The sequence below is a fragment of the Cibotium barometz genome, chromosome 33 (assembly GCF_041138505.1).
Source record: "Cibotium barometz isolate CiBa-2024 chromosome 33, ASM4113850v1, whole genome shotgun sequence".
NCBI lineage: Eukaryota > Viridiplantae > Streptophyta > Polypodiopsida > Cyatheales > Cibotiaceae > Cibotium > Cibotium barometz.
Genome location: NC_141078.1, coordinates 10061315 through 10082632, shown reverse-complemented (window position 1 = coordinate 10082632; position 21318 = coordinate 10061315). Strand labels below are relative to the sequence as shown.

At 39.3% G+C, this 21318-nt stretch overlaps 1 protein-coding gene across 1 annotated transcript; it reads right to left on the bottom strand.

Moving 5' to 3' along the window:
• Nucleotides 1–982: 982 nt before the first annotated feature.
• On the bottom strand, nucleotides 983–2442 carry LOC147619280 (BURP domain-containing protein 16-like). The gene is made up of 2 exons (XM_086772939.1): nucleotides 2245–2442; nucleotides 983–2102 (listed from the first exon to the last, which is right to left on the bottom strand). The coding sequence occupies exons 1-2, from the start codon at nucleotides 2371–2373 to the stop codon at nucleotides 1122–1124; spliced, it is 1110 nt and encodes a 369-aa protein (XP_086629065.1). The 5' UTR covers nucleotides 2374–2442; the 3' UTR covers nucleotides 983–1121.
• Between the last annotated feature and the right edge of the window lie 18876 nt (nucleotides 2443–21318).

The following is a 21318-nucleotide window of genomic DNA, read 5'->3' as shown; positions in this document are numbered from 1 at the left end:
TTTGAAAAAACAAGGGAAGTGCCCAATGGCACCTAGCCTTAGGGGTCTAAGTGACCAGGGGTATATATCCTATATAATATATATAATATAGTAAATATATATAATATAGTACACAATGCATAATAAATATGGAAAGTCTTCAATAACTTGAAAGTTTTGAAAGTCTTCAATAATTTATGATGCCTTTAAAAATTCTCTTGCTATAATGTATTTTGTGTGATGAGAAGACGTCTATTGAAATGTGAAAGCTTAATGCACTTACAAAACTAATATGTTTTCATTACTCAAAGTAAAGTGGTTTGTTATTAAAAGGGGCACTCAAAAATTTTAGCCAAAGGTGACATTTTGGCACCCATAGTTGATGGCAAAAGTGCCACTAGATTTTCTATGGCACCTAGACTTAGGTGCCAAATTTAAAGCTTGCACCCCACATTCTTGCACATAGAAATATACAGGCATGAACTGGCTATGTGAGCCACGCTAACAAATTCAAACGCACATCTATGCACACAAAGACATACAAATACACAATTACACATGCCTGCACCCAATCAAATGCATAGATATACACACCTGCATACGCATAGCATACGTCCCACAATCTTTGCACACACATTGCACAAATGCATAGAAATACACAAGCATGAACAGTTCGCATGCATACGTATGTATGCACAAGCATACATGCACACAGATGAATATTTGCATATATGTGCATGTAAGTAAAAACATCATGCCCTACAAAATAAAATTATATCTAAGACGCATATTACCTATGTGGATTAAGTCAGGTTTGCTTCACTTTATTTTAATGATTTATTTCAAAAAAATTCCCAAAACTTTTAAACCAGGGTGCTTACTAAAATCCGTTTTATTCCTCAAATTTAAAAATTACTGAAATGAGAACTCACATTACCATAAGGTGTCGACCAACTTATCAATTCAGGTTATGCGATTTCGACGAAAATACATTCAAGACAAATCTCACAAGCAGAAGTTCTCATTAGGATACATAGGATTGCATACATCGTTCATTAAACTACTAAGGGTCAAGGCCCCATTAAAAGATACAGATAAAAAGTAGGAGATAATATTACATGATGCAGGCTAATGGGCACTTGTTACATTCCCTTACCTTGAACAAAAACGAAGCTATTCTGTGGGAACCAATGACAGACGGCGCTCTTTCCAGGCTCAGTATTAAGGGCCTGGAATGCAATGTGGGATGGGTTCCAGTAGCTGGTGTCCATGTGGCACACAGCCAGCTCATGGGCTACATGACCATTATCAAGCTTCAAGGTCACATCCATCAATTGAGCGGTTTGGGTCATGTGGCAGCTGTACACCATGGAGGGGAACTTCATGTTATGGCATGATGCAACCTTTTCTCCTTTCGAGCTCACCATGGATATATCCATCACCTTGGCCTCCTGCTTGGAGATGGCAGAGGGCGTGTACACAACCGCATCATGACCAACTGTGCTTGTTACAAAGCTTACCATGCCTTCTCCGGATACCTGACATCCCCTTACTTCATGCGCGGACTTGTAGGAGCAATGAGCAAGAGTGTTCTCCATGTCGAGCTCCATGTCCGACCCCTTTGCCACTCCATAGAGTTTCAGAAGCTCCGGCACGTGGTGAGCGTCGAATGGCAGAGCATCGGCTAGAGATGCCGGAAGGAACTTGAGCCCATTGAGATTATTGGATGTATCAGGATACTGGGCAGTATGGCCTTTCACGAGCTCATCTTGAGAGAAGAAAATGCCAGAAGCTTGCAATGCAGAGACTACTGATGCACTATTAGGCCTGCAAGGAAGCACACCATACTCATAGTTAAAGAAAGGGGGTATGCAGACCCTAGGCTGAGGCCCTCTTATAGGGAAGATAGCCTTTTGCGGGCAGTAGATCTTGGCAGAAGAGCAGAACTGCTCGTTAGAAGCTTGTAATTTGCCAGCCTTCAACTGGGAGAGGAAGAGCTGGGTAGAAGAGGGTGACAAGGGGGAGGCAAGCTTGGTAAGGGCCTCTGGCATGGCAGTGTTGGGTAACTCATGCTTCCAGAAAGATGCAAGACTGGAGGGCTCAGCGCTGGCTACAGAGACAACCTGCACAAGGGCAACACTACCACATAATCAGAGAGCAGCAACAAGGCCTGCTTCAAAAGCCATGATTAAAGCAGTGGTTAAAACCTGGTATCCACAAAGCAGCCAAACATACATGTATAACGACAGAAAAATACAAACTCACCATGCAGACGAGCAGCAGACCAGCAAGGCGGAGCTTAAAGCTCTCCGTCGACATGGGTAATCTCGCCATGGCAAAGAACGATCTAAGCTCTGCTCCACCACCTAGCGAGGAGTTGGCGTCTGGGTTCATATCGCTGGAGAGTTGCTTATAAGCCCTCCCCAAGCAGTTGCAGCTTCCATCTACCACCTGCCAGTAGCCTCATCACTAGACACTAAGTGTATTCAATATCCGTCTTTAAAGGAGTAGCTCGTTGCAGGTAGCCATGCCGACCTCCAAAATCAACCCACCTTCTTCAATGTCACCTAAAATATTATTATTTTTTGTGTACAAAATCAAGGCTCTCCCTCCAAAATGAGAGGCCTCAAGGCCACCGCTCCTTTGTGTGGCATTTAAGACTTGAAAGTACGCCCCACCATGGAGCCTGCAGGCTGTAGGCTGTAGCCGTAACCCTGTTACTAGCAACGAAAGAAAGTGAAAGTAGTATAAGTACTACCTGAACATTTTAGTGTAATTTGAAAAGGTTGTAACTTCTGAGTTCTACTCAAGTTTCCTCTTTGTATGGATCTCCATATACCCTATGCTTGCTGGGTTCTCTCTCTCTCTCTCACACACACATTAGCTCTTCAAAGTAGCACCTCCAGTTTGCCACCAATATCCGTGCTCTTGCATGCACCATGACGTAGAAGAAATCAAGTCTCTCTCATTAGCTCATCAAGCAACATCTTTAGTTTACCTCCAATATCCATGCTCTAAGCTTGCATGCACCACGACATAGAAGAATAGAGAGAGAGAGAGAGATTTTACCCTTTGTTATTTGCTAGTGTACTCCATGGCTGCTGAAAAGGGAGAAAAAAAATGTAAGTGGGACAGGGTGGGGATAGTGGTAATGTGTGTGTGTGTGTGTGTGTGTGTGAGTGAGAGTGAGAGAGAGAGAGAGAGAGAAAGAATTCAATGTTGCTTTTTCTTTGATATGTAGGGACTAGAGCAGAGGCAAGGTTGGATTGAGAGACCATGGTGGGGAAGGGATGAACAATGATGGCAAGGCAAAGCTAAGCAACCATGATTGGGTTGAGATCAAGGCGACAATGTGGATAGTGCTAAGCAATGGCAACTTGGGCAAGGTTGAGCGGCAGTGTCCTTCTCGTCATTGTGTGAGGTGGATTGGGAAATGATAAAAGTGTCATGGCATGTATTTGCCAATACAAGACCTCCTCTAACAGCGTTAGCATCATCAATGTCAACACCATCATTAGAACATATATGTCACGCGACCAAGGGGGGGGGAGAATTATTATTGTTAATAGAATTGAGTATGACTAGCAACAATAGGTAGAGGTAGCATAGTGTGCAAGGGTCTCATCACAAAAATATGTAGAGTCCGTTGTGTAGTCCATGTCTCCTAATTCCATCAACTTCTTCAAGTGGCCTTGTCTCCATTCTCATCTCCATCTATCTCCAAGACATTGTTGTGTAGTCCATGTCTCCTAATTCCATCAACTTCTTCAAGTGGCCTTGTCTCCATGCTCATCTCCATCTATCTCCAAGACATTGTTGTTGCATTAACCTCTTTATCGAGATAGTGAAAGGTTCCAAGAGTTGGCCTGTAACATTAGCTATAATTGAAAAAAACAAAGGCTCTTTAATCTAGCTCCTAAATATCAAGGCATTTCTAGAGAACCACACTTCCCACATACAAGAAAATCAAATCAAGTAGAAAGATAGTTGTCCTCTTCACAAAAGGGCCCAAACTTCTAACAAGAAGCGAGTGAATCTAAGTCATCCTTATCCCAAAGACACCATCTAGAGATATGAGAGTAAAGCTTTTCACTCCTAGAAACCATGGCAAAAGTCTTCCTTAGTAGTTAGACATCTCAAGCATCTCCCAACACCCAATTTAGACTCCTTTGTTGATAAGGCACCCACCACAAAAAGCACACAACATCATGAGATGGTGGAGGCTTGTGCATCCATATTCTTTTGAATCTTCCAGCCTAGCACCACTTAGGATCAACTTGACCCGCATAGTTTATCAAGATAGGAAAAGTTAGTAGCAAGGGCTAGAAGCATCTTACAAATATCTGTAGCAATCTACTACATAAAGGCACTCATTCAAATATACGATGTCCCATATATGATCAAGACTTAATCAACTTCCATCCACCCAAGAAGGGGCCCAAACAACTACAAGATGACATGTACAAGAGTTGTCAAGTCTTTTGCTAACCTTAAGATCAATCCTAGCTAGAAGAGGGGTGAAAGATCATACCACGTTATACCATACATCATCAGGGATATACTGCTAGTCCACTTGATGTAGAACACTTTTCCACACTTTAATTAAGAATTTAGCAAAGGGCATTCATTCAATCACTAAGAGGGCATAGAAGAAAATTCTATCAATCAAGTTTAAACCTTTCCATTCACCATGTTGCATAATTTCCATACAAAGTGAAATCTCTTTCATCATTCATGCCCAAGGAAGTAATTGTTGCAAGCATGTACTAAGAAAAATCATTATTGCCCAAGGATGTACCTATTGTAAGCATCTACTAAGAGCTTTAGCAATCCTAGTTTTGGCATGAGTTTAGATATCCAAAACACTGATTCCCTAGCATCTTTATAGCTCACCCCATGCTAACGGTGCGCACAAGGATTTTTTCCCTTCAATCCTTTCAATAAAAATACTTTCTCCAAAACATTGATTCCCCAAGCATCTTTAGGCCCACATAGCTTGCCCCATGCTTACATTGCACAAGGATTTTTTCCATGTAATCCTTTCCATCCATAACTTTCATTAATTTCAAGATTTTAACCCAAATAAATGCATGTATTTAAGATTAATAAAAGGGAGTAAAGAAGTGCATATAACCTATTAAAATGGTATTGGCCACTTTCACAACTCTAGAATGAAAGGGAAAAGCATAATTTCCTATTTTTATACTTTACATTAGCCAATCCACCAACTCTTTATCAATCATAGCTATCCCCATAGGACAACCAAGGTGTCTAGAAGACTTGACCCTTGTTGATGACTTGGCAACCCCATATACTACATAAATCCAAGCTTTCTTTGTATTGTGCATTTCGTGCATTTCCATGTTAATACACATTAGCAACATAATCGAATCCTTATTAAAGCTACATAGTCATAATAACATTATCAATATAGAATAATTATAGTTAATTTTAAAGTTACTTTCTCATTACCTATTGGGATTATAAAAACAACATATGAGAATTATACTTAATTTTAAAAAATATAAGAATTATGTAACAATAAAGGAATTGTGTAAGGATACCCTTATGTCAACCACCAAAGAGATTCCAAGATTTTAATTATGATCTAGGGATCAAGGGATAATAAACTATGTAATACTGAAGCAAGCATTGATTGGGAAACCCTTATTAAATTCATATTTTACCAAAGCTTGCTTTGTGACTAAGTTTCCCTCCTCAAGATTGACACACAAGATTTATAAGATATGGAATTTAATTTACAATTATCACATGCACATACTAATGTAACTCTATTTATGAGTCTCACCAAAATTTACAAAACAAGTTGATACATGCCAATGTAGGTTCCACCTTTGTAAATACTTTTACTCAAATCTTAATTTTACACATCTTAACAATTTTGAATTATTGGGAATTTTCTACCTAACCCTATCTAAGGTGATTTCTTAAATACCCTCTTACAAAATATCTTATAGCCTATCCAATCTTAACTCTACTTTTATTATGGGCCAAGCCATAAATGCCCTCTTACACACCATGTCCAATATAAATAAGAAGTATACAAATCAATATATATATGGCCATTGGGCAGCTAACCCAAAACACCTTCTTGAATGCCCTCTTACACTAGCTAGAAACTACACCAAACACCAAACACCTTCTTGAATGCCCTCTCACACTAGCTAGATACTACACCAAACATTGTGTGCCACCTAGAACTTAGCCATAAATGTTATCTTACATATCATTATTGAAAAATCATAAAAAAGGTCACTCACATAACTTATTGTCCTTTGACCCATCAAAATCATACCAGCAAAAGTTAGTCTTGTTAAGAAAGGCTAAAAAAGTATAAACATACTAATAAAGGTTTTCTGTAGGAAGTTATGTGGTTTTGACGGTAGGTGGGTCCACAAATTGAGCCCATAAACAAATGCAAATCATAAGGGTATAATAGAGAAAGAATAACCAATTAAAATACCCACCCTCTTTGATAGTGTCTCCTTGCAACTCGATTTTGATGTAGATAGTGGTTTTGATGTAGACAGTGGGATAGCTTGGAGCCCATGTGCAAGAATTGTGGCTCCACTTATCCTTTGTCCCATTAAAGCACATAAAGGTCTTTAAGATAAAAAGCTCTTCAATGAAAAATGTCAAGTCCATTGTTTCATGTCTCTTGAAGGTCGAGTTTACTTCCAATGCAAGGTTTTCCTTCTACTCAATTGTTCCCATTAAAGGATGGTGGAAGGTTTAAAAGGAGCCTCTTGAAACTTCCATGAGATTGTAGATTTCACCAAAACCACGTCACCTTAAATACATCAACCGATTATATTCACCTATCATGTTCATTTTCTAGAGTCCCAATCAAATTTGTCTCATGCATAGTAGCACATTACATATGAGCCATGAGCTTCAATACAAGCCCTTTGCATTTTAGAAACATTGGTGATAAAATTTGTATCTCTTCTTGTTAAGACATGACTAAAGTGTGAAAATTCTCAAAATTCCATTTAACTGTCATGAAGGTTGTGTAAGTTGGTAATTTAGAAACTATAGATGCAACAAATTACCGAGTTACCCTTGAAGAAATTTTACAATATTCATTATGCCCATGTGGCTTTAAATGTGCCTATATTGTGTTGGTGAAATTCTTTATTGCATTACTATTCCTAGCAATGTACTATTATCTTCGTAGGCATTCCTATGCCTACTGATATAATATTTATTTGAGTGGGCCACAAACATTTAAAGCAAGAAGGCCTAGTAGGTGGTATTTTTATGATTTATTTTGAGGTATTCAGGCTTTGACCAATGATTCAAGATTTGCATTATAATATTTATTTGAGTGGGCCACAAACATTTAAAGCAAGAAGGCCTAGTAGATGGTATTTTTATGATTTATTTTGAGGTATTCAGGCTTTGACCAATGATTCAAGATTTGCATTATAATTTCATCCAAAATAAATGAGTGACTCTAATGGATGCATGTATATGATCACAATAAGCTTCAAGTGCTAAGTGCTAAATAGCCTTCCATAAATCTAAAATAAGTTTCTTCATCCTTTCCATTCCCAAGACTTTTGTGTGAATAGCTTTCCACATGTCTTCAATGACTTTGATTATCTTGATCTCCTTCCATAAGTCTATGGGATCCTTCCCCTATCCAAGAATTACATCAAGATAATCAATGACTTTGACTATATTGATCTCCTTCCATAAGTCTATGGGATCCTTCCCATGTCCAAGCACTACATAACCTTGCTTAATCTTTTTTTTTAAAATATACTTGTGCTTTTTTGCATCAATTAAGATACCAATATCATATCTAATTATTTTAAAAAAAGCCAATGCTTTAAATGGTGTAACTTACTTCAAAACACTTAGTTCTTAATGGAATGAATCAAATAATGTAAGAAAACCAAGGTTAGTTTGATATCAATTCATATTATTCTCCCCCCAAGGGTAGTTGGAATACTTTTTTTTTCACAACTTTACCACGCTTAATTTTTCTACTTAAATAAAGTAGCTACACATAAGAATTTATATTCTAACAAGAGTTAGAAAATGTTTTAAAAAAGTACTATTTTTAAGAATTTATACCCATATTTCTATTTGTTTGAATGAAGGGATCAATAGCTTTGATACCAATGCAATGAAGGAATCCATAGCTCTGATACCATTGTAATGAAGGGAAGTTAGGGTTGCACTCATTAGCATGGAGTACACACATGTGTTGCTCATCATAGAGAGTAGCTAGCTAAACATGAGAAGACTACCTTCTTGAATCAACCATAGAAGCATGAGCTCCAAGAAATGACATAATAGTCAAAAGATCATAAAGGGTCATAAAAGGGCACAATAGTCCTAGGGCTGGTGCCTTTTATAGTCACAAGGCCCACATGACCTAACACCACATGTGTAAATGCCCCTAAGCCCCATGTGCCTAGGCCCATCCCTCATGTGCATGTACATCCTAAAATCCCCTTTTTTTACAAACCATCTCCTCCTATAATCATTTCGTCCCTCGAAATCAAAGGGTGGTCATGCACAAAAGAGACATACAAAAGGCTATATACAAAAGAAAAAAATGAAAAGAGATAGAAAGAGAAGATAATAGACACACATATACCATAATTTTTCTCACGGGGTCTGTACCAAGCAATAGAAGGCTCGTTGGCATCTTGTTAGCCCTATATCGCTTAGTACTGACCCCCTTTTTTTGCGGTCATTTTTCTCACGGGATCATTACCAAAGTGATAGAAGGCTTGTGGCATCCTGTAGGCCCCAATTCACTTGGTACTGATCCCTTACATCATTTTGCTCACAAGGTCAATACCAAGCGATAAGAGGCTCGTTGGCATCCTACTGGCCGCATATCGCTTGGTACTGACTCCCCTCTTCGGGTCATGTTGCTCACGGACTATACAATAAGATCTTATTTTAGCAGGGGACAATCATAAGCGATTAGTTTCTCGCGCGGGCATCGCGCTAGTCCGTTATCGCTTGGTACTGACTCCGAATAAATTTTCAGCTGTCATCTTACTGAGTTTATTTATTAGATGGCGCGTACCAAGTGAACTACTCTGAAGGCTAGAAACAAGTGAAAGGCCTACGGAGTCACTGCACGTGCAAGGTAGGAGGAGAAGATATCAAGCCCACATGACAGTTCTGCAAGAGTTTTGACAGATTGAGCGACATATGCAACCTGTAATAGCTAGGCTACCATTTCAGTGATATTTGTGGACACTGGAGTATTAGCATGCGATGGCAAGCATCTGTAGTTTTGTGTCTCCAAGAAATTATTGAAGACTACTGATTGAGATTTTTGAAGATGCATATTTCCGCTACCCATGCCCATCGGCTTACAATAATGCCTAGGAATTTTGATACACTCCATAGATTGACGTACAGATATAACCGTTTATTAGCACATGTTTCTGTTAGCGATCGTCACATGTTGGAGATCTTGATGGTCCTGCCCCTCCATCCTCATGTAAGGCCAATTGAGAACACCCATGCTGGTCATGATAGGGACACCCGATCTCAGACTCACAGAAGAGCAGAAGCACAAGACTAGGCCAGCAAGATGCCCCCGCACAACCAAAACCAAAGGCACAACCACAACCGGAGGCACAACCACAAGAACAATCGAAGGCTATTGTGCTACATAGCCACAACCCTCTGTTTCTTCCTGATGATGATAATTTTGCTGATAATCTAGCAAATATTAATGTAGGCCAAGAAGCCAAAAGGATTCGTAGAGAAATTAACGTCATTAAAGTAGAAAATATCAAAGAATTAAGGGATTTGGAGAGTAATGCGCCCACCAATATGGCATTTATAATTCAGGGCATAAGGCGTGTTACCAACTTAGATGCAATTGATTTACATGTTTTGCGATGTTGCGGGATATTGGAAGTCATAGACACAGTCATGAATGTAGCACTATGGTATGTTGGCATGATTGTGCTGTACTCTGTTTTTCACAAATCTTTATTCTATTTTCTCACAAATCCTAATTCTATTTTCTATTCATTGTTGCCTGCAGGTATTGTTTATCATTTCTATCAAGAAGAGATACATTATAGTACATATGTTGTTGATCGCCTCATATTAGGGCAATTGCAAAATGAGGGCACATCATTTTTGGACCTCATGGCCTGGTTTCAAACGGTCAACCTTGATTGTGCAAGAATTATTGTCACGGCTTATAACGAGGAGTGAGTCTCATGTTAAGTTATAGATTGATAACATGTATTAGGTAATTTGTATGTGTTTTTTTAATAACACCTATGTCCTGTTTGTTTTTTCAGCCAACATTGGAGTTTGCTTCTGTACGACATTGCCCAAAATATATGTTACTTTGAAAACTCTATTCAAGGATATCATGGTCGCATTAGAGAGTAAGTCCCTATTGACATTTCCCGCATATAGATAGATTTATTTAAGTAGGATAAACTAATGTTTATTTTGTAGACCTCTCAAATGTGCTCGAAAGTTTGCATCAGTTGTGGAACACCTTTTTTGGAGCCAAATCTTGTTCAGAACATGAGATATCGAAGGATAAGGGTCCCAATCTCCAGTCTACAGATGTCAATTGTGGATGGAGGATGTGCCTAAATGCATTTCTTTTGTTAAAAAAGATTTTTAATATTCCTGATATGAAAGTGATGTTTATAATCTACATCTCCATCATCTAACGTAGCTATGGGATTTCTGACAAAACATTTTCCTTTGTGTACAGGAACTTAATTTATACAAATGTAATACATTACACGTAAAACAATTTAGAACCAAAGCTGTACAAAACATTATTTTGGCGGTCCATTATCGTGCAGAAGAAGAGATCAAACGGGCAGGTGAATTTGCAAGGGAATCCAAAGAGTGAAGGCGTAGCAAGAGGAATAGTACCAAAGGGAAGTTGAAGCACACCAAGCTGCTATTGAAGAATATGAAAGGTGCATAGCTAAGGTGGATGAATGGATGGAATCTAGGAGGCAGGTTGAGTTGGAGGCCCGGAGTCAAGAACAGGAGGCCATCAGGCAAGCACAAGAAAGATTGTGGGAAGAAATGGAAAGAGCAAAAGAGAGCCTTAATCCAAGGCCACCCCAGTCACATTCACATTCACGTTCACATTCATCATAGACACTTCGCTGCCGTCCCCCACAATCTTCTCGCCGTCGCCTCCCCTGAAATTCTCCCATGTATACATAGAGTGACACACATGTATATTTTCTGGAATATATGAATACGTCAGCTAAAATTCACAAGATATTGAATATTGATGACTCTTTTTGTTCATTACAAACATGTCAAGTATGCTAAAAATTGGATGGCATACTGTTTTACACAGCTTTGTATCTAACAAGTATGTAAAAAATTGAATGGCATACTATTGTACATAGCTTCATGTACCTTAGGGGATAGGACAAACATATTTTTGTTAACTGGGTGTGAGTCCATTGGAAATTTGATTGCTCGTACAAGATGCGTCTGGTTCACCAATCGGTATCTTATTGGTTTAACACCCATATCATATTGTTTCAAAACTAGTGTTGTCTAAAGCAAAGCTGATCTTTACCTTATATCTAATGCATGTTGCACACAGAGCTAATGTTCCACGTGGTATCATATCGGTACAAAACACTAGTATCATATGGCCACCTCAAGTTCTCCTTCCGGTCTTTACCCGATATCATACTAGTGTTCAACTAGTATAATATCAGGTTAGAAAATTTGTGAAATGTAGAGTACATTAGAGGAGACCATGCTCTTAAGCCAGTATGATAACTGTGTTTAACCGAGAGCTAGTCTTTTCCCTATCAGTAGTGTTAGTTGTATACAGCTATCATTCCACAACCAGTATCATATTGGTTTGGGACTAATATGATATTGGTGAAAAGCTTGTTAAGCTTGTTTTTGCTATATCCTAAGCGCATATAGCTTGTTTTCCATCAGGTATCTTACTAGTTTAACACTAATCTCTTACTGGTTTTACACCGATTTTCTTGGTTTTGTTTATTGCTGCTCCAAGTTGAAAACCGTTTATAACCATGCCCTGCCTTGTGAGGGAGGACGGTTTCTTTTTATGTGCTAGATTTTCCAGTCCTAAACTTCCCCAAGTAGTCTAAGAGTTATAGGTTGACTGACTGAAAATCTAATAGTTAGCAATGAAAGAAGGAAACAGTGCACATTTAAGGATGATAGAATTATTAAAGAGTAGAGAATTTGGCATTTGTTTGTATACCAGTTGGAAACATTTAATCTAATATATGGCATCATCACAAAGAATTTGAATCTATACTAGAGGAATATGTAATATATAAAAGCACACCAAATCATCACAGGTGTTGGAGCATGGGTTGTTGTTGCTATTACCTGAGATTGATCGAGAACATGTGTCAGATGCTTAACCTAAGATTATCTACCAAGGCACTTGCGACATACATCCTTTTTGTTGGGTGAAACATGAGTATGGCTTAACCAAAAATTGAAAACAGACTCTTTCACCTCGTCACTGATTATGCCTACTACACAGGCTTGTCACAATGGCAAAATAGCATCAACAAAGGTTTGCAAACATTGTCTAGCTGCATAGAAATTACGTACATGTATTTTCAAGTGCCTTGAAGCATCTGCAATGTTAAGAGAGGATGTATATTCTGCACTCACGCCCTAAGGTCTCACGACCTAGGGGTTAGTGCCCAAAAAAACAAAATCAAAAAAATGGTTCACGCGTGAACTATTTTTTGCACTCACACCCTAATGTCTCACAACCTAGGGGTTCGCACCCAAAAAATTTTTGATTTCTATACTCTCACACCCTAAGGTCTATACTCTCACACCCTAAGGTCTCACACCCTAAGGTCTCACGGCCTAGGGGTCCGTGCCCAAAAATAATAATAATAAAAAATCGGTACACGTCCTAAGTGGTTCACGATGTGAACCCTCAAGTGTTTCACGTTGTGAAACAGTCCCCACACAAAAAAATAATTTTAAAAAATCAAAAATCAAATTTAATTTTTTCGCGAAGTTTGGTTCACGGGGGTGTGAAACCCTAAGCATTTCACGGCATGAAACACTATCTCATGGCGTGAAACAGTCCAAAATTCAAATTTGATAAAATCCGTGAAGTCCGCTTCACGTCGTGAACTGCACCGTGCTAATTCACGACATGAAAGGGGGTGCGTGAGCAAAAACAAAACACACTTGTTTGGAGGCTCATATCTCCTAAACTGCTGTGAATTCGATGAAGGCACTCTAGTGTTCATCGAAAAGCTGACATCGAGCTCTTCAAATTTGGTCTTGGTCATCCGAAGTCAAAATCTATCGTTTTGGTCTTCGACCAGCATCCTCAAAATTCGACCCAAAAATCGAGGCAAAAATAGCCTGAAAAGCACATCTCAAAAACAGCGCGAAAACAACTCCAAAACCATATTCGAGCCACTTTTGAGGGTCTAAATGACAGAATCACGAAGAACGACTCAGAGAGACAAAGTTATAGTACTCTAAAAATACTACAACTCTCTTATATAGAGTTTTTCCAAATTCCTTTTGGAACACCCTAAAAAACGTGCTACAAAATAGGGAGAAATTTCTTGATTTTTTTTTCCAACTTGAGACAGTGATGAAAAATAGGTTTTAGAACCTCCTCTTCCATCTGGGAAGTTACTAGCATGCACTTTTTTTGAAAAAATATTCCTAAGAGGTTCACGTGTAGCGTTTAAGTTAATTAGGGAAAATGGACACTCGTTTGACCCAACGAAGAGTACGCCAGGCTTCTTGAGGCTATAACGAGCTCGGAGAAAATATAAAAAGAAAAAAAAAACATGTGCTTGCTTATTACGGAGCAATTGACAAAGTCAGACATGGCAACGATAGAGGGACTACTTGGGTCGACACTCTCACTGAACCCAATGGGGCTGATAGCTTCGAGCCATTGAGATTCATGCCACAAATACACCTCCCAATCCTATTCACCATGCCAACAACAAGAGTGTAATCGGGTTTTGCACCCCCTGCCACTTCAATTCCACCACCGGGCTTTGTTCCTTTACCTAACATTTCCACAAATTCCATGGGTACCAACCCTTTCTAACCCCTGGATGCCTACACCTTCGACATATTGACTAATCTAGGAAGGGGGGTTTCCCAAGGATTCAGTAAGTCCCTACCAACAACAGCACTCAAATACGGCTTCAGTGTGACTCATACAAAAATACGACCGTACAGATTTTCAAAATTATGGGCAAATATGATGAAACGGCTGATCCTGTTTAATTCATTCAAATGTTTGAACAGAGATGTGAAGCCTTTGGAAATCTAAACTGCCCCACCAAGGTACATGCATTGAACCTATGCTTAGATGGAAAAGCTAGTTGATGGTTCATCACATTGATACCGATGAGACCAAGACAAACTTCAGAACCTTGAAGTCAGCCTTTATCCATGGCTTTTCAAGACAAGGTAATTGGTGGATTGCAGTGAAAGAACTCTATTCAATTAAGTGTAAACCAAACGAAACCATTAGAGACTTTATCCTTTGGATAAAACTCTTGGACTCATGATGTGAGTCATGGGAAAAATTAAACGATTCTCAATTGAAGAGATGTTTCATGATGGGCCTAAAGAATAACAACTTAGACAACTTGATCATCGTATCTAATCCAGAAACATTTGATCAATATTATACAGAAGCAATACGTTTAGATAATAACATGATGGAAGATGATCATGCTACAAGATGTTCCTCATCTAAACCAAGTGAAGCAATGGCAAAAGAAAGATTAATCGAAATTATCATTCCCTAAATTCTATGTAGCCTTGCTTAAAAGCTTTCAATCGACATCTCTAAGAGAGGATGAAATCCTTCAAAGCCAAACATCCTTAATGCCTCTACAAGTGAGGAGCAAAATGCCTTGTGTTCAGTGCAATCACTATGACCATCTCGATCCACATTGTGCATACAAGGCACCTGTTTTTCTGTACTACATAAATTGTAAATCCTTTGATCATGATACTATAAAGTGTCCCAATTCATCAACAATTGACTCAAAACCCCTATCTCTTGTGCACCAAATAGAAATAGTCCAAAGGGTAGAAACCAATCAGGAAGCAATTAATCGAACACTAGTGGACACTCATGTGTCATAACATCCAGCCCAATCTGAATCACTAAAAGCATGCAGCTCTGTGACTCACCCCTTTTTGGATAAAACAATCCAAAATGCTGAGTGCCCTGTAAATAGCAAAAAACCCGCTTAACAGCCTGCCAATGCTTCGTACCTGGGCTATGCATAAATTTGCTCAATTGTGAGACCACATACTGTATATCTAGCCTTGTGTTGCATACATAAAGAAGGGATCCAATAGCCTGCTGATACAAACTAGCATCAAAAGAGTCTCTTGCATCTTGAAGACTAAGTCAAGTACCTGTCTCCATAGGTGTAGCCACAGGTTTACAGTCTTCAAGATTAAGCCTCTTCAATAGCTTATGTATATATTTAGACTGCAGCATAACAATGCCATCATTGCACTGCATAAACTGAATCCCCAAATAGTAATGCAATGGTCCCAAATCTGACATCTCAAACGATGACTACAAATCAACCTTAAAGGTTGAAATCTGATCAATATTGGGTCCCGTGAGCAACATGTCATCAATGTAAAGAGCGATGCCCAAAAATGTGTTCTTACTGCTCTTCACACAGAGGGTACTCTCTGTTGGACTGTTGCAAAAATCATTTGCAACCAAGTATGTATGAATCTTCTCATACCATGCTCTAGGAGCCTGCTTAAGGCCATAAAGAGCCTTTTTCAACCTGCATACTTTAGACTCTTCTCCTTTCACAACAAATCCAGGAGGCTGCGATACATACACCTCCTCATGTAAATCACCATTCAAGAATGTAGTCTTAAAGTCCAACTAATGTACATTCCACCCATGATGTGCTGCCAAAGCAATGAGACACCTAATGGCAGTCATACGAGATGTGGGTGCAAAGGTCTCATCATAATCAATGCCCTTTTGCCCTTTTGCTGGGCATACCCCTTTGCAACAAGTCTGGCCTTATAGCGATCAATGCTACCATATGCTTTGTCTTTTAACTCTTGTAAACCCACTTAGTACTAATGGCCTTCTTGCCACCATGAGGTAGATCTGTCACTAGGTGTCATTCTTGAGTATAGAGTTATACTCATCCTTACATAGCATGCATCCAATGATCATCATCTTGTGCTTCCTTAAAGGAATCAAGTTTCCTCCTCATTACATAAAGTAGAAATGAGAACATGATCCACATGAGAATAATCTGCATGATGAGAACCTACACGAGTTCTGCTAGGTAAAGGAGCTGCCAACTTGCTATCCCTCAATGTCTGCACAAGCCATTTTGGCATACACCTAGATTCTTCTATGGCTGCTCTCTCCTCATCCACTACATCCTCAATAATTGCCTCATCAAAAGGCTGATTTGCAGGCTAATTTTGCACCTGCAAAGGCTGAATTTCTATCATGGGATCTATGAAAAGAAATAGTGCCAAGATGATAAGTAATTTTGTCCTGCAATGCTCGTGGAGCTTGCTAAATAGCCCTTGCTAAATAGCCCATACAAAATAGTGACAAGATACTGAGTAATCTTGCCATGCCATGCTCGTGGAGCTTGATTCAGCCTATACAAGGCCTTACAAATCTTACATAAAACCAGGTCGCTAATCCATATACACTTCTTCTTTGCAAGTCACCATGCAAGAACACATTTTTAACATCCATCTAACTCTGTGGTGCAATTTTCCAATTGTAGCATCAAATTCTCTGGCAACTTCTTGAATTCTGAACTAGGATTTGTGTTTCAACACTTTTGTTACTATCCTAACATCATTAAATGTAGTTGAGCAAGCACCCATGTATTCATCATGCAGGTAATGCTAGTCAAGAGCTTTTCTAGAGTTTATAGCATTCAATAATGTGCTAGTAGATTTGGACATACCATCATTAGAAAGATCTCCATACTCATATCTATCACACCTCTCAAAGTTTCTTAGACACAAGGCAAGAGAATCTATTGTAGAATTTGGATCAAATGACCATAAGCCGATAGCAAAATGTCCATATCCATGTTTGTTAACCACATTGGTTAACAACATTTCTCAAGCATGGTTACGCTTCTTTTAATTCATCATTATGTAACCACGCTAAATGCTTATTTGAGAAAAGATATATGGGATGACCGAGCTTACGGCTTGTGTAATGCTAGTCGTAGGAATAAGCTAGATGTACATAGAGCTAGGAAGCAATTTTGGGCCTCCAATTGTAAATGGATGGCCAGCCATTGTAAAAAGTGAGCTCATGTATATAAATGATTTTATGGAATATGAAAAGACAACTCCCTCTCTCTTTCTCTCTCTCTCTCTCTCTCTCTCTCTCTCTCTCTCTCTCTTGTATTTATGGTTGTAATCTTGTGTTTGTGAATGCTTTCTTGCTTGATTGTGGATGGTATTAGTCTTGTGAATGCTTTCTTGCTTGATTGTGGTGTATGCACGGAGTGGATGGTATTAGCCTAAGCTTACTTGATTGTGGTGTATGCACGGAGTGGATGGTATTAGCCTAAGCTTGTTAGATTGTGGTGTACGCATGGAGTGGATGGTGTTAGGCTAAGCTTTTCTTCTCTTCTCCCTTCCCCAATCTCCCTCTCAAGATCCCTCTTGCATACACATTGGCATTAAGTGGAGGAGGCAAAGCTTTCCATATCTCCCTTCTTCCTTGCTCACTACCTAGCTTGTGGATCTTCATTTGAGTGACACAAGTGGAGGTGGAGTGAGCCTCTAGCAGCCTCACATATAGGGAAGTTAACCTGCTCGATTAGAGTGAAATTCCACCAGTGGTTGCATGTTGGATGTGTTGTTTGCTTGTTGTTTGATTTTGTTTACTCTTGCCATGGAGAAATGGAGATTAATGGAGCATGAGGAGGGTCGACGTATTCATCAAATGTAGGAGACACAAGTAGGTGCTTAAACCTTGCTCTTGAGATTCATGCATTTTTTGGTGCTTAAACCTTGCTCTTGAGATTCATGCATTTTTTGGTTTTGTTCAACATTTTTTAAGTTTTGCACAATTAGCTTAATCCTCTAACTAATCTCAAGTAATTAGGTTTTCTTAGGCATTCTAGGCATCATTGGGTAGTAGAGACTAGCTCTAGCCTCCTACAAAAAAGAAAAACTCAAAAAATCATAAGGGAAGAGCTCAAATCATTAGAAATCTGAGGAGGAGAAGAGGAAGAATTTTATCTAGACTGTTTTCTGAGAAACATACGGCCATACCCTTTTTAGTGCCACGGTCGTGTCTTCTTTGACCCGCCTTCGTGTATCTACTGCATTAAATTGAGAAGAGGGCATTTAAAAAGGAATAAACTACATTAACTAAGCATAAAGAGAATTAAACAAGGGGTATAAACTGGGAATAGCTGTATTGTTAGGGCATTTCAGTTGGGTAGCTGCAGCACCTGCACAATTAAAGATCTCTTTGAATTGACGAGCGTATAGTCGTACCATTAAAAGCGTATGCCCGTACCATTCGGAGCGTACGCCCATTCCTTCCCATAGCCATGCCCATGCCTTTTGCCCTGCCACGGCCACATCTTCCTTTTCTACAAGAGCATGCCCGTTTCTTTCCCTCAAGACATGTCCGTGTTCTCATCCTCGGTGCGTACACCCGTTCCTTCATTTTCCATAAGCGCATGCCTATACCCTTCCCGTAGCCATGCCCGTGTCTTCCTGGAAGCGTACACCTGTGTCTTCGATCCTACCATGCCGGTTCCATTCCCTTGCCGAGAAGCGTACACCTATACCTTCTTGAAAGCATATGGCTGGACCTTCCAAAAAAGAAGAAGAAGAAGAAGACATAGAGACTATCCACAGGGGGGTCTAGCACTCCTATTCCACACATTCATGCACTTACGCTCGGGAAAATTGGTGCGAAATAAACCTCTATTCAACGATATAAATTCTCCTAGTGTTCCCTTGCTCATAGGATCAGACCCATTAGTCAACACAGCTTGGAGCTAAACACTGTTAGTCTTTGACAGCACCCTAGTGTGAGAGTGAGAAGCGTCCTATCACAAGACGTGTTACTCTTGACCTAGAGATAGGAGGGCCAAAGGCTCAGTGCATGGGCAGACCACCTGTTCTAGAGCAAGACCCAACATACCCTACCCATTCACAAAGAAGACTTGCTTCGAGACTCTATAGCTTTATCCTGGGAAACACACAGTCAGACGATCCACATCCCAGGGATAGAGGCATGGAAAACTAACCCAAAAGACAGCCCATGTGGCCTCTAGATCCTAGAACATAGATAGGGAAAACTGAAAGTAACCAAACCCAGACTCATCCACCACTAGTCTGGGGGGGCCATGCCTGCCTCTCATGAATGGCCAATTCATACCAAGTCTCCAGAGACCAATGCTAAACCAAGGAAAAGAACCAGCTCTCTAGGGGCCCGAGACGTCCTATTAGTAAGAGAGGGCCTACCCAGCCCCATCATATCAGCCTGGGGCACCAATGTACCATCAGTACACGTGTTTTGTGGGGCATACCCAAGATACCATATGGGGCCATATGAGGCACATCTTGGTCCTCCCATAAGGACCCCCAATGGTCTTTTATCCATCCGGACCAACTCCCCCACCTATCTTACCCCAACCAAAACCTACTCTAGCCATGGTAGAGCTAACCCCTGAAATGTTAAGGATAGCCATGGAAATAGGGAGAGGGGTAGCTGCCGGCATCACACCCCCAACACCAGCTCAACTTGCACAAGGGCCCAGATAGGACCGAAAAATAGACTCTCTAACATCTCTAAACTAATCACCAAGTTTCATGGAATTGGGGACCCTATACCACACTTAGAGATGCTTAATCAGATCTGCGAAGCATTACACATGTGGACGATCAAGTCAAGGTGAGTGCCCTTGGTCGTATCCTAGATGGCAAAGCTGACCAATGGTTTAGGTCCTTAAAGACAGAAGATAATGTAAGATTCCTCCCCCAACCCTCTTTTTGATGTCTAGTATCTTCCCCTGTAATCAATCCCTCTTCAGAAATATAAAGACCTTGTTTCTAACTGTTTTAGCCTAGAGAGAGAAAAATATTCTAGAGAGAGAATATTCAGATTATGAATATTTTTGGATAGAAAAATAACTCATCTTATTAAAATAAGTTCCCCTGAAACAGAAATTCAAAAAGAATTTTCCAATGTGCAATTGGAATTAATTGGAAATAGGTATAAAGAACCTTAGTCTAAGGGTCTAGATTTTCAGAAATCTTTAGACTATGGTCCAATTAAGGTTCCTATGGGCCAATAGCATCAATACATGTGTAGGGAGGAGATAAATCCAATTTGTAAAAAGAAGATACCCAAAAATGAGTAAATGCTCACATAAGGTGAAGAGTTGAAAATGTACAAGGTTTATTAGTAAAAAACTATGAGCAATATTAAAAATATGAGATATTTTGGGTATCCAAAAATGAGTAAATGCTCACATAAGATGAAGAGTTGAAAATGTACAAGGTTTATTAGTAAAAAACTATGAGCAATATTAAAAATATGAGATATTTTGGGTATCCAAAAATGAGTAAATGCTCACATAAGATGAAGAGTTGAAAATGTACAAGGTTTATTAGAAAAAAAACACATATATAAGGAAGGGGAGTTCTTTAAAGGAGGTGCATATTTCACATAAGATGAAGAGTTGAAAATGTACAAGGTTTATTAGTAAAAAAAAACTATGACACATATGTAAGGAAGAAGAGTTCTTTAAAGGAGGTGCATATTTCACATGCTTGAATGAGTTTTAAACTCATAAAAATTGAGATATTTCATCTCTCCTCTCTCCTCATTCAAGTCTAGTTCCAAAAAGTTAGCTTAACTGACCTAAAAATGGTCAAAAAGTGACCAAACTGACTTGGAAAATTCTAGAATCAGTTTGTTTGGTTAGGAGCTCAAATTTTTCTATAAATAGAAGCCTCCCCTTGTTGAAAAAGATATAGTGTCTTATGCATTGTTACTCTACTCCACCTAAGCCAAGAACTATGAATTCTTTAATAATTCATTAGTTTTTGACACTTCTCTCTTTCTTCAATCCCCATTGGTGGCTCCATCAACATACTTAACCAATTGATTGGTTGGGGGCCTCTACCGTGATCAAAGAATCAAGCAAATTATAAGATAAGTATAGTGAATTTTGATCTTTTCTATAATTTCTCAATGATTCTCTCTTCTCAACCCCTCTCAAGCTTGAGAAGCTTAATTAGTATGGTTTTTGAAATGCTATTGAAGTT

Excerpts from the sequence above, each read along its gene's own strand:
- LOC147619280 (XM_086772939.1), bottom strand. The coding sequence starts at position 2,373 with ATGAACCCAGACGCCAACTCCTCGCTAGGTGGTGGAGCAGAGCTTAGA. Across the intron at positions 2,103-2,244 it reads GTCTGCTGCTCGTCTGCATG|GTTGTCTCTGTAGCCAGCGC; the intron begins GTGAGTTTGTAT and ends GCCCTTGTGCAG.